The following is a 12,722-nucleotide window of genomic DNA, read 5'->3' as shown; positions in this document are numbered from 1 at the left end:
GGGGCATTTTGTTTCTGTGCTGGGTGCTACTGTAGACACCTCCCGAAGCTAAAGGTTTCCTACTCCGTAGCTGGTGTGCACAACCAGGGCATCTGTGCATGGCTTTGCAATACCACATCATCACGCCTCTGTAATTACACATCAGATGTCTCCCTACCCACTGGACTCTGCATCCCTGATAAGGGCTGAATTCTTTCAACTGTGTATGCCCTGTACCAACGTAACACTTGGTATACAACAGATGATTAATAATTATGTAAATGGCTAAATAAACAAACCCGTTTGAAACTAAATTACTAAGGAAAATAGACGAGCAAAAATAAGCAAGTTAATTACAGAAAAAAGTTTCAAAGGGCAATTAAATTACTATATATTCAGATCACAATGGTAATTTACATAAATCCAACATCCAAAACAAATATTTATTGATCATATACTATGGGCCAAGTGCTAAGCTTGGCGATGAGATGACAAAGACAAATGTGAATGAATATGATATCCTTCCTTACATTAGAAAGCTGAACTTTTTTTGTTTTTTTGTTTTTTCTTTAGAGATGAGGTCTCACTACATTGCTCTGGCTGAAGATGAACTCCTAGGTTCAAGCAATCCTCCCACCTCAGCTTCCTGAGTGGCTGAGACTACAGGCACATGCCACCTCACCCAGCTGAGAGCTGAACTTTTAACTAGTTACATGGAGATATGATACGAGATAGAAGGGAGTAAGGAGGAAATAAATTTAAAATTTTAAGAGTTAAATTATGGAGCATTTTGCTGCTCCAAAGAGACTTACCTTTGGTGAGCTCTCACTCTGCCAGCCAGGTGTAGAAATAGTGGATGCCCTTATCTTTCCTTTAAGTGAAAGATATCATAGTTGTGGTGTTCATCCAGGCTGCCCGGTGATAAAGTTTTCACCTGTCTCCTGAATCGACCTGCTGACAGTGTCCAAATGCAGGAAATAACTTGCTCTGTAAACAGCATCCCAGATTCTGGTTCTGTAAATCCAGTTTCTCCTTAAACTTCTGATGCCACCACATCACTTTAAACCAGACCACCTGTCTTAATCCATTCAGGCTGCTATAATAAAGTAGCATTGACTGAGTGTTTATAAAAGAAATTTATTTCTCACAGTTCTGGAAGATGGAAGTCTGAGATCAAGGTGCCAAGATGGTCAGGTTCTGAGGAGGGCCCTTTTCCAGTTTGCAGATTGCCATCTTCTCCGTGTACTTTTATCCTTACATGGTGGAAAGAGACCTCTCTGGGGTCCCTTTTCTAAGAGTACTAATCCCATTCATGAGGGCTCCACCCTCATGACTTAATTACCTCCCAAAGGCCCCACCTCCTAATACTATCACCTTGGGGGTTAGTATTTCAATATGTGAATTTTGGAGGTATACATGCAAACCATAACACCACCAAAGGAGTTAGACCACTGCTTCAGGATTCTGTTAAAACGCAGATGCCGACTCAGATCAGGGATGGGACCTGGGATCCTTCCTTTCTCATGAGCTTCCTGGAAGATGCAGTTCTGGGGAGGATCACACTCGACCTTAAAGAGCTAGAAGATTGTGGAAGGTTTAAGGACTGGAGTGTGTCCTGTATTTTCCTAATGTACGTTGTGCCTTCCCTTCACTAAATTCCGGTGGAGGTAAAGAATTCTGAGTAACGCAGTCATTCTATGATAAGGCAATAAGGTGTTTCAGGATCAATTTTCTCTAAAGAATAGTTATGTGAATTAAAAACATCTTCCCTAATCGTCACATCAAGGACTCACAGGTGTTGCTGGCCAGAGACGATACACCAAAACAGAAAGAAAAAGCCCAAACCAGAGGCAATTTGGAGAGCTCCACCCCTCCTCCCTGTTTTGTGTAAGGTAGAGACATTCTCGCAGATGCTCCTTCGTAGCCTCAGAGAAAGTAAATCTCTGCCCTTAAACTAGGGGACCTGGAGAGCCTTCAATCACGAAGTCAGAGATTCCTCCAGGCTTGGTTATTAGGATTAGATAAGGAAAACACTGTTTGGGGAGAGAAAGAATTATCAGAGTCCTTTAAATCTTGGTGGGCATGGCAGGCATCTTGGCGGTCGTTGAAGCTGCTTAAGTCTGAGCCAAAGGTGCCAGAGGACAAAACAGCCACCTGCTCACGGCCCCCTATGTGGAAAAAGCTTTCCAATTTAGCTCTCTCATTTTAGCATCTCAATCTGCACATAAGGCACGCGGGAAACTCAGAGAGGTTATGCTACCTGCTCAAGGTCACACAGCCTAAGGTCAACTGAGGATATGAAAGTTCCCCAGAGTCATAGTCCAGCTTTTCCTTTAGATAGCACTTCTTAAAAAAACCAAAGGCACGCCTTGAAAAGCTGCGGGATATCCAGCCCCAAAATAGCCGCTGGAGTTGGCCCCTAGGGGCAGCTGGACCGCCCAGGCGGGCGAAAGGGTGGAGAGGGAGAAGAACCACTTCCGGGAAACAGACGCGAAGAGGATAAGGCACTTCCGGGGCACAGAAAATGAGGATTATTAAAGGTCAGTTGCTCGCAGGTAAGGGCCAAGTAGCGTTAAAAGACACGTAGGGATTAAAACGCCTCTGTAGGGTGTGGGTTAAAATGTCTCTCTAGGTACTCGAAGATAACATGACTCTAAACGAGGAATCCTTGCCTGCGCTGGAGGACGCTCCGGTCTAGCGGCCAGGTTGAGTCCAGAAGTTTAAATAGAGCAGGCGGGGCCTAGCGGGCGCCTGCGTCGGCGCGATGACGTCACATACCTGCGCGGGAGGAGGTACCAACCCCTGCCGCAGGACTTTTCTGGGCCGGCTCGCGGAGAGCGTAGCGCGGCGTTGGTGGCGGAATGGCGTTGAGTGACGGCCCGGCCCCGCCATCTGGTTAAAGGGACTCGTTCAACACGGAAGTGTCCCGGGGCTGCATTGGTACGGAGCCCTGGGGCCCAGCAAGGGTGTGCTCCTGCGGGACTGATGCGGGGACTACCCCGGCCCTGCCGGCCTCCAAGCCGCGGGAGGGCACTGAGCCTGTGCTGGCTGGACCTGGCCGCCTGGATGCTAAACACCCAACCCCCTTCCCGTCCCCATTTGCAGAAGTGGAATCAAAACTGGGGCTTGACCCCGGATCGATGACTGGGACTCAGTCTACGCGGACGCCAGCGCAGCCTGCGGCGGCCGAGCCACCTGCCCTCACAGGGCCTGGCCGGGTGCATCAGGAACAGGCGGTCTTAGGTCCCTAAATTCGAGGCCCTGTAATATGCCTCATCTTGGGGTCCCTGAATGGGGCCCTTGGGGTCCCAAGGAAACCCTGAGACCTTCAGAATGGACAGCCTTGTGGAGGCACAATTTCATTCACGTGGGCAAATTGTGCGCACTGAGGCATAGGAAAACATGTAATTTTGTATTTAGATGTGTTCCAAGTATAAAGTGGCGTGGCTGACATTTCATAGAGCCTTAAATTGCCTTCACCAGTCATGACCTCAGTTTGTGTTGAGATACTTGGCAAAGAAATGTATTGCATTGTTGAGTGATTGCTTATTGCGTTACTGAGTAATTGTATTGGCGTTCATAAAAGCATGGGTGCTCACAATAGAAATTGGGAAGGGGAGTAGGGAACTATATTTGAAATCTTCTGATACACTTACCAAGAACAAATGTATTGTTCATTTGGAATTTGATACGGTCTCTAATAATTTTCTGTTTCATAATGGTAGTGTCGCCCCCACCCGCAAAACGTTTCAAAGGGTCAAGAGAAAAGACCAAATGCCCTTGTCAACTGGAATTTATACGTCTGTTTCCTGCCAAGTAATTAAATCGTAGATTCATAATCTATGTACCGAATAAATGTGGAATGTTTTTGTTTTGTTTTTGTTTTTTTAATGTATAAGACTTGGGTCAAGGTGAGGAGGGAAAGAAAGGGTTTCCTTGAAAGATTCTTGTGTTTAATTAGAATTAATTGAAACCACTGTGCTTAAAACAGAGAATGATGTTAGAAGAAAGCCTTGGAACGATGATCAACATAAGACTACACAGTATGTGGGATAAACTATTCCAACTTACAGCATTTTTGTTTTTTGTATTGCCAGTGCTACAGCTAGAATGAAGCACATCAACCTATCATTTGCAGCGTGTGGATTTCTGGGCATTTACCACTTGGGGGCAGCATCTGCCCTTTGCAGACACGGCAAAAAACTTGTGAAGGATGTCAAAGCCTTCGCTGGGGCGTCTGCGGGATCGTTGGTTGCTTCTGTTCTGCTAACAGCACCAGAAAAAATAGAGGTAATTAAGTAGTAACTTAGGCTGTGTTCCTCATCAAGAAATTAAGACCCAAAGGCAAACACGAGCATTGACTCTACTAAGTTAACACTGCAGAGAAATAATGGTTTGCTTGGAAACAGAAAGGATTAGGACTTTTCTCTTAAGATATAATTATTAGGGATCTGTGCTCTGGTTGTGGAAAAGATTATTTTGGGTGATAGTGAAGTAAGGAAATAAAATGACTTATATTACTCTTGAGTTTTTATTTATCCTTAAGATTCCAGCTCTGTTCCTTTCAAGCAAAGGATATTTCTTCTTTCTACGATCATGAGAAGAGCATAGGGCCTGTTTTCAAGGCCTTGAACATGTGGGCAACAAGTCTTACCTCACTGCTACTTAGAAATAGATACATAAATTAAAATGTGGGCATGCAGTTTCTATTAAGTGGAATGGTATAGGAATTTAATTCTTTTTTAATTCTCACAGTAAGAGGAAGCTCTGAGTTCCAAGCAATTTATCCAGAAGTAATACAAATAATTCTTCATTAAGTACTTTATTTAATGCAATCTATGTTTTAAAATCTGTTTTCTGCTATCCAGACAGTGATCAATCATTTGCTGACTGTGAGAGCTGGATTCGGTAGTTGGAGAATATTATATTTGTTAATCATTACATACTCTAGCAGCTTTGAACAATAATGAAATAACAATTTAACACCCTCATACCCAAGAATGAATTTCAGTCACATTTAAAATTCCAAAACTATGCAATGTTAAACATCAGAATCTCATTTCAGATCTTTTGTGAGCTGCTTATCAAAGGGAAGCTAGATTTGAGGCCAATCATTCAGAAATCCACTTATCTTCCTGTCTTTATATGGTTGATTTACAGGGAACTAGAAAAGTGATTTTAAAACTGCAGAGATTAAACAGGACGAGAACCTTAAGCCATGCAAGGTATAAATGAGGTGGGAAAATTCCCCCTAAACTAGCAGATTCATAAGCTTTGAATTACAAGCTACCTCCTTCCCATAACTGTGTTTCGTTTTTGAAGCAGAGGACTTTCAGGGTGTCACCTCTTCCTTTTTACTGCAGTCTTTTCTTGAGCTGTGGCAAATCCTAAGCTTTGGAGTTATGTAGACTTGGTTTCCAATTATCAGCAAATTAAAAAATGTATTGTATGATTTAGAATTAACCTGATTTGGAAATACTGCAATAGTACAGCCATTTATACTTAACTAAAATTCTGCCATGTTAAGACATTGAATAATTTACCTGAATTGGAGACTTGATGTCATCATATTCTCAGATCAGTTTACCTGTTGTTATTTATTTTTTGCACTAAATGAGAGACTGGGTTGTGTTGTCTGATGGTGCTGGTATGATGAAAAGGTGTGTGTCTTTATCTGGTGCTCCCATGGGAAGGTAAAAAATAATTTTCTTAGTTTCCTTAGGGCATCCTCATTTGTTCTTCAAAATAATTTTTCAGCCAAAGTAACCCTTTGACTTAAGGTTATTTTAGTTCCTTTATTTTTAGCATCTGAAATAATCCACTTGTAGGATAGCCTTGAGTTTTTCTTAGCAAATGTTTCTACCTACTCAGATTCGTGTTCGCTCGGTTCTCGCTGATGATGTAAGTTCCTCAAGCTTTTTACTGTTGTGACAAATACATGTGTAATTAATCTTCTGAGCTTATGCATGAATAATTAAGAGGAGCACCTGATACTGGGCATATTTTAAGTGGTAGGCAAATTTAGACATTGATGTGGAAGAGCTCAATGCTGCAAGTCTTTCCTCAGCCCTCACAATTTGCGAGGAAGCCATGGTGCTAGACTCAGTGGGGAACTCAAAGATGAATAAGTCCATCTTTAATAAGTTTACAGTCTGGTCCAGGCTATGGAGAGTATTGAATATAACTAATATTAGTACAAAGAAATAGGCTAGATGGGCAGTCTAGCTTAGTAGAATGAACATACATTTGGTGGGGCTACCCCCATTTCTCACCCAGGAGCTTCCCACAGCCTATATCAATTCAAGCTCCCTACAATCCACCTACCTCATAGCGCTTAGAGTGATGTCACCCAAAGGCACATCTGATCACCTCATTACCCCCGGGGCAGGGGCTGTCTGTGGACTTAGGATAATGTGACCCAGGTTTCTCAGCATGTATCACAAGGCCCCATGTGACTTAGCCCTACTTGTGGCTCACCATAGGGACACATTTCAGCTCTGTGCCCCTCTCAGAATTGTTCTTGCTGTTGTTTTTACTATCCTCTGCTTTCACCTTCATCCTCTGCCCAACTCCTGTTTATATTTAAGTCCCAGCCTGGGTGTCAAACTGGAGGGAAACCTTTGGCAACCCATGAGGTTGGAGGTTGACACACACTGTATTCATTTCCCGTTGCTGATTTGACAAAGGACCTTCAACTTAGTGGCTTAAAACAGCATGTGTTTATCATCTTCCAGCTCTAGCGGTCTTAAGTCTAAAAGGGTCTCACTGAGCTAAAATCAAAATGTCCGTGCTCACTCTCTCCAGAGGCTCCAGGGGAGAATCCATTTCCTTACCTTTTCCAGTTTCTGGAGGGTGCCCAGACTCCTTGGTTCCTGACCCCTTCCTTGATTTCTAAAGCCATAAGCACAGCATCTTCAAATCTCTCCAACTCTGCCTCTCCTACCTCCCTCCTTCCCTTACAAGAAACCTTGTGATGACATTGGGCCTACCCAGGTCATCCAGGATTATCTCCTCATCTCAAGGTCCTTAACTGGATCTACAAAGTCCCTTTTAACATAGAAGGTCTCCTAGTCACAGGTTCCAGGGACTAGAATGTGGACATCTTTGTGGGGAGAGGAGAGACCGCTGCAATAATATAGCCACTTAACTGAAATTCTGCAATGTGAAGACTTTGAATGATTTACCTGAATTTGAGACTTGATGTCCTCATATTCTCAAAACAGTTTACCTGTTGTTATTTATTTTTTGCACTAAATGAGAGCCAAACACACCCTTGTGGGGGCTCTTATAGCCCTCTGTGACCTGCTCTTGGAGGCACTTATGACTCTCATGAGCACAGGTTCTTTGTATCTTGTCCTCTCCAAGTCCCAGTGCCTAGCCAAGTACCTGGTGCCCAGTTGGTTGCCAAATTAATTCATTATTTAATACAAAATAGACTTAGATGTAAATCCTGGCTCTGAGACTCATTTTTAATGAGATATTGGGATAGGCACTTGAACTCTCCAATCCTCCGTTTTCTTGTCTGTCAAGTGGGATGGTTATACCCCCCCTGCAGGGTGATGTGAAGATGAACTGACAGTGTCACCTCTGTGGATCCCAGTCCAGGGTAGACATGAGCATCCCTGAAAGACTTTATAAAATACCAGTGCCCAAGATGAATCTCCGAAGACTCTGATTCAGTCTGTGCAAACCATAGACGTCACTACTCCTATTTCTGTCACTGGTGCTGTCATTTGTAATCAGCTTTGTTGCAGGGTTGTAATCAAACTGCTGCTGAGACCACAAAATAGGGGTGGGAGAGAAGGTTAATTGCGCTGAGGAAACCTTTTGTAGAATGTGCTCAATTAAAATTCAGATTGAGCCTTCAAGGATTTTTCAGATGGGGCAAAGGCCATTTAAGGTGCTTTACAAAGGAAAAAACAAAAAAAGATTAGGATTTTGAGAGTGTATACCTTGCAAAGGGCCTGAGAGTGGTGGGTGAGGCCCCGGCCAGGTGGGGAATTTGCACACCTTTAATAACATGACACCCTACATTTGCTGTTGGGTCTATAGAATCCCAAGTTTTAGAAGTGGAATGATTGTTTTCTTTACAACACCTAGGGTCACTTCTTAATTTTCTTTTTTTAGGAATGTAACCAATTTACCTACAAGTTTGCCGAAGAAATCAGAAGGCAGTCTTTCGGGGCAGTAACGCCTGGTTATGACTTCATGGCCCGACTAAGGTATACAGAGTACATTTTGCCCGAAAGTACATGAAGACAGAATGTTGACGACTCTCTGTACAAACTGTGGCAAGCTCAGCATTCTCTCTTGTAAAATATTTACAGGGAGTTCAATAATTAAAGGTGAGTAATTCAGATTGCTTTTTCTTCTTTAGAAGTGGAATGGAGTCGATTCTTCCTCCCAGCGCTCACGAGCTGGCCCAGAACCGACTGCACGTATCCATCACCAACGCCAAAACCAGAGAAAATCACTTAGTCTCCACTTTTTCCTCCAGGGAGGACCTCATTAAGGTAACAAAGCCATGTTTCCTATTTGAAGAAATCAGCAAGTGCTGATTTCAATACTTCATATAAAGTAATGAGCATTACCACGTTCTTTAGATCCTGTGTCTCTTACCAGGCCCGATAGATGGTTGAGTGCTCAGTAAGTTACGTGTTTGATGAAAGTATTCACCAGGATCCCTCCTGAGGCCGCCTTATGATGCACTGTGATCCAAATGCTCCCTGTACTTGTTCAGTGTTTTCCTGCAATGTTCAGATCTCATGTTGATTATGTGAAGCAAGTCGCTGATGCAGTTTAGTAGCAATAATAATTCCCGAAATTTATGTGGCTAATACTTTGGATTGTATGTAGGGTTTTTAACATGTACTCTCTTATTCAGTCCTTCAAGTCCTTCTGTAAATCAAGTAGGGTAGGTGTTATTGTGACCCTTTTATGTTTTTGTTTTTGTCTTGAGATGGAGTCTCGCTCTTTTGCCTAGGCTGGAGTGCAGTGGTGCAATCTTGGCTCATTGCAACCTCTGCCTCCTAGATTCAAGCAATTCTCCTGCCTCAGCCTCCTGAGTAGCTAGGATTACAGGCACGTACCACCATGTCCACCTAATTTTTGTATTTTTAGTAGAGACAGGGTTTCACTGTGTTGGCCAGGCCAGTCTTGAACTACTGACCTCAAATGATCTGCCCACCTCAGCCGCCCAAAGTGCTGGAATTACAGGCATGAACCACCACACCTGATCCCTTTTATGTTTTTAACAGAGAAGTGAATGGAAAGATTTTATGTGATGTACGTACCTATGTACCCAAGATTATCCTGCGTGGCAGTGGGAGCTAATTCTGGTACCCAGGTCTCTTAACTTTTCAATCTAATGTTCCATTTTGTTTCTTCCATTTTGTTCTGATGTCTTTCTATCCAAACACATTTGAAAGTTGGTTGGTTGAGAATTCATCATCTCTGGGAAATACTTCAGCTGGTTGATTTCCAAATACCAATGTGCCTGCTGTGGTAATGCACTGAATATTTGTAGGGTGGAAAGGGTGTACTTCTCTTGGAATTTTTTCTTGTTTTTCCCTCTAGTGCAAATCATAACAAGCTTCAGGTAATATGGAGAATGTATGTTTTCGAAAGCAAAAGGTAATGGGTTGAGAGTAAGTGGTAAGATTCCATATATTCGGATGCTGTCATTTGAAATACTTAATGAGATGTTGAATTGACAAGTAAAATTACTTTGCCACTTAATAGATTAGAATATTTTTCCTCGATATCCCTATTACGTCATTCTCTCACTTACAAGAGTCTATCTTATAAAAAGACATTATTCTATAATCTTATTACAATATTATGTAGACTTGACAGTGTCAAGGGAAGAGCTGGGCAACCCATGCTAAGTGGTCCTAAGCCATCAATGTCCAATACAGACAGATAAGGCTTGCGGTGGGCAGACATGCATCCTCTTGTTTACCTAGGAACAGACTGTGTGCTCTTGTGACATAAAATGAGGGGGATTCTGCCCCAGCTCTCTCTCACGGAGTCCATCCCTGGCTTTTCTGTCTACAATGACAGAACTCTCAGCCCCTGATCTCCCCACATCCCTCCTGATTTACATATCACTCTTTAGCATGCTACCTCTTTTACTGCTGTCCTGTTTAGCTTTCATTGTCCATCCTCCTTCACCAGAATGTAAGCTCCAAGAGGCAGGGGTTTCTCTGGTTTGCTCATTGCCGCAGCCCAGTACCTGCCACACTGCCAGCCATTGTGTAGGCACTCCGTAGTATGTGTGAAACGAATGGATATGAACCAAGGTTGCATCTGTTACACTGGCTCGATTTAAAATAAAAGAAAAGAAAGAAGCTGGGCCCTCCATACTGTATGACCTGGGCAAAATCACATAGCTGGCTGGGGCCCAGCTGTGACTGTGGTTCATGTGTCTAGCATTCTTCCCTAACTATACCCCACACTGGATAAAATGCTCATCCTCCCTATCCATCCCTTTTATGTGGCAGAGGGAAGAATGACACCCAAAACTGTCCTTACCCTAATCCCCAGAACCTGTCCAGATATAACCTTACCTGGCAAAAGGGATTCTGTAGATGTGATTAAATTAAAGGTCTGAGATAGGAGGATGATCCCATATTATCCAAGTGGACCCAAACTAAGTACATGAATCTTGAAAAGTGGACACCTTTTCTGGATTCTGTGTCATGGCTGGTTTGGAGATGTAGCAACCACATGCCAGGGGAGCACAGAGGCTTCTAGGAAAGCAGCTCCCCACTGACAGCCAGCAAAGAAAAGGGGGCATCTGCCCTTTAACCTATGGAACTGGATTCTCCTAACACCTGACTGAGCAAGGAGACACATTCTCCCCCAGAGCCTCCAGAAAGAGATGCAGCCCTGCCGACACCTGGATTTTCCCCAGTGAGACCCATACCAGACTTTGGACCCTCAGATTGTGTGACAATACATGTGTCTTGTTTGAAGGGGTTAAATTTGTAGTAATTTGTTATAACGGCAATAGCAAACTATTGCTGTTAAGAAAACATGACGTTTTTCTAGTTCCTTTGTTTTGGATAATAACTATTCAGAGAATTTGTGTAATTACTTGAGTTCATTGAACAGAAGAGAAATTGTTGACACAAATGTGTAATACTTTGTAAGGAGAATATGGAATAATTGACATTTATTCTAGGTTCTACAAGAAACATTCCACGTGTTTAGGAGGATGTTTTAACATTTTTCAGAACTAAAAAGGAAGGATGAATAGTTCCTTGATAGCAGATGGTGATTATCAAACTGTGAAACCTATGCCTGGAATACTCATGAAGCATTTAGCGGAAAAGAGTGAGAGTGCGGGAAGACTAGGGATGATGTAGCAAAGGAAGAAGTGTGAAGAGGAAGTAAAGTAAACCCCCTGCCAGGTAGGGACATGATCAAGTATATATGTGTTCCGGTGAAAGAAGGGGCTGGTGGGAGAATGTTGTCTGAGGTGGTGCCATGGGAGGATGGTACTTCCGACCTTTTTGGTTGGGACTGGGGAGGCTGCCTGAAGGTCACCCCACTCCCCTTAGGTGGAGACAGGAGGCTCTGAAGCCATGCATTGAAGCAGCTCGATGATGGGTAGCTGTGGGTCTCCCAGGGCTTGGCACACCTGGCTCTGAACATACAGCCTGGGGTCTTGATATGGTTTGCCTGTGTCCCCACCCAAATCTCACCTTGAATTGTAGTTCCCATAATTCCCATGTATTGTGGGAGGGACCCAGTGGGAGATAATTGAATTATGGGGATGGTTTTCCCCATCCCATACTGTTCTCCTGGTAGTGAATAAGTCTCACAACATCTGTTGGTTTTATAAGGGGTTTCTGCTTTTGCTTCTCTCTCATTCTCTCTCTTGCCTGCTGCCATGTAAAACGTGCCTTTCACCTTCCACCACGATTGTGAGGCCTCCCCAGCCACATGGAATTGTGAGGCCATTAAACCTCTTTTTCTTTATAATTTACCCAGTCTCGGGTATGTCTTTATCAGCAGTGTGAAAATGAACTAATACAGGTCTACTTCCCAGTATCTGGATATTCTGTAGATGGGAGGGGATGGGAGACAGAGAGAAAGAGAGAGGTTGATTAAAACTCAAGTTAGAGTAAAAGAGCATGGGAGAGCATGAAATACTAAACACTGGTGATTTTCACCTTCTTTAAACTTTGCTCCATGTTGTATTTTCTGTTTTTATCATTAACTCATTTATTCTGCTACTTAATAGTTGAATTTTTTAAAAAATGCCTAGTTTTTCATTATCCACTAGCTGACTGATGCTGTTTGTTACAGAGTGCCTATGTACCTGAAAATCCAACTAGAAACCTGTAGCTTAGAATATGTGAGAGTGTGTGCTTGTGTGTGTGTGTCTGTGTGTGTATTTTGACGTGTTTTTGAATCTCCTCAAGAATGATTACTTGTTTTATGAGTGTCCTGGTGATCATGTCTAGGCCTGTCGTTTCCTGACGTTGTCCTCTTGGACTGATTATTTTTGAGTCTCAGTTTTCTCATCTCTGAAATGGAGTAATTCACACAGTAATACTAATGAGTGTTACTGTGCAGAATAAATAAGATAAAGCATGTGAAAGTGTGTTTTAAATGATAAAGCCCTTTATGCATGCTGAATGGAGCTAATATTTCATAAATAATGAACGAATAACATAATAACCCACACACACCCCTGCTCAGCGCCCTTGTATGAATCTGTCATGAAATTTTAA

The 12,722-nt window shown here is 42.9% G+C and overlaps 1 protein-coding gene across 3 annotated transcripts in view; it reads left to right on the top strand.

The window, feature by feature from the left end:
• Positions 1 to 2,461: 2,461 nt before the first annotated feature.
• The window catches only part of PNPLA4 (patatin like domain 4, phospholipase and triacylglycerol lipase), a 29,607-nt gene continuing 19,346 nt past the window's right edge, over positions 2,462 to 12,722 (top strand). Inside the window, exons 1-4 of one of the 3 annotated variants that reach the window (XM_004063757.5) lie at positions 2,462 to 2,534; positions 4,077 to 4,269; positions 8,107 to 8,201; positions 8,357 to 8,492. In XM_004063757.5, coding sequence (XP_004063805.1) covers positions 4,090 to 4,269; positions 8,107 to 8,201; positions 8,357 to 8,492 — 411 coding nt within the window. In that variant the 5' untranslated portion in view covers positions 2,462 to 2,534; positions 4,077 to 4,089. Of the gene's footprint in view, positions 2,535 to 2,753; positions 2,920 to 4,076; positions 4,270 to 8,106; positions 8,202 to 8,356; positions 8,493 to 12,722 lie in introns of those variants that run through there. The other 2 variants (XM_019018815.4, XM_031006139.3) reach the window with 2 other exon arrangements.

Source organism: Gorilla gorilla, chromosome X (assembly GCF_029281585.2).
Source record: "Gorilla gorilla gorilla isolate KB3781 chromosome X, NHGRI_mGorGor1-v2.1_pri, whole genome shotgun sequence".
Lineage (NCBI taxonomy): Eukaryota > Metazoa > Chordata > Mammalia > Primates > Hominidae > Gorilla > Gorilla gorilla.
Note: the sequence above shows the minus strand (reverse complement) of the source record. Positions and strands in the feature narration are given on the sequence as shown.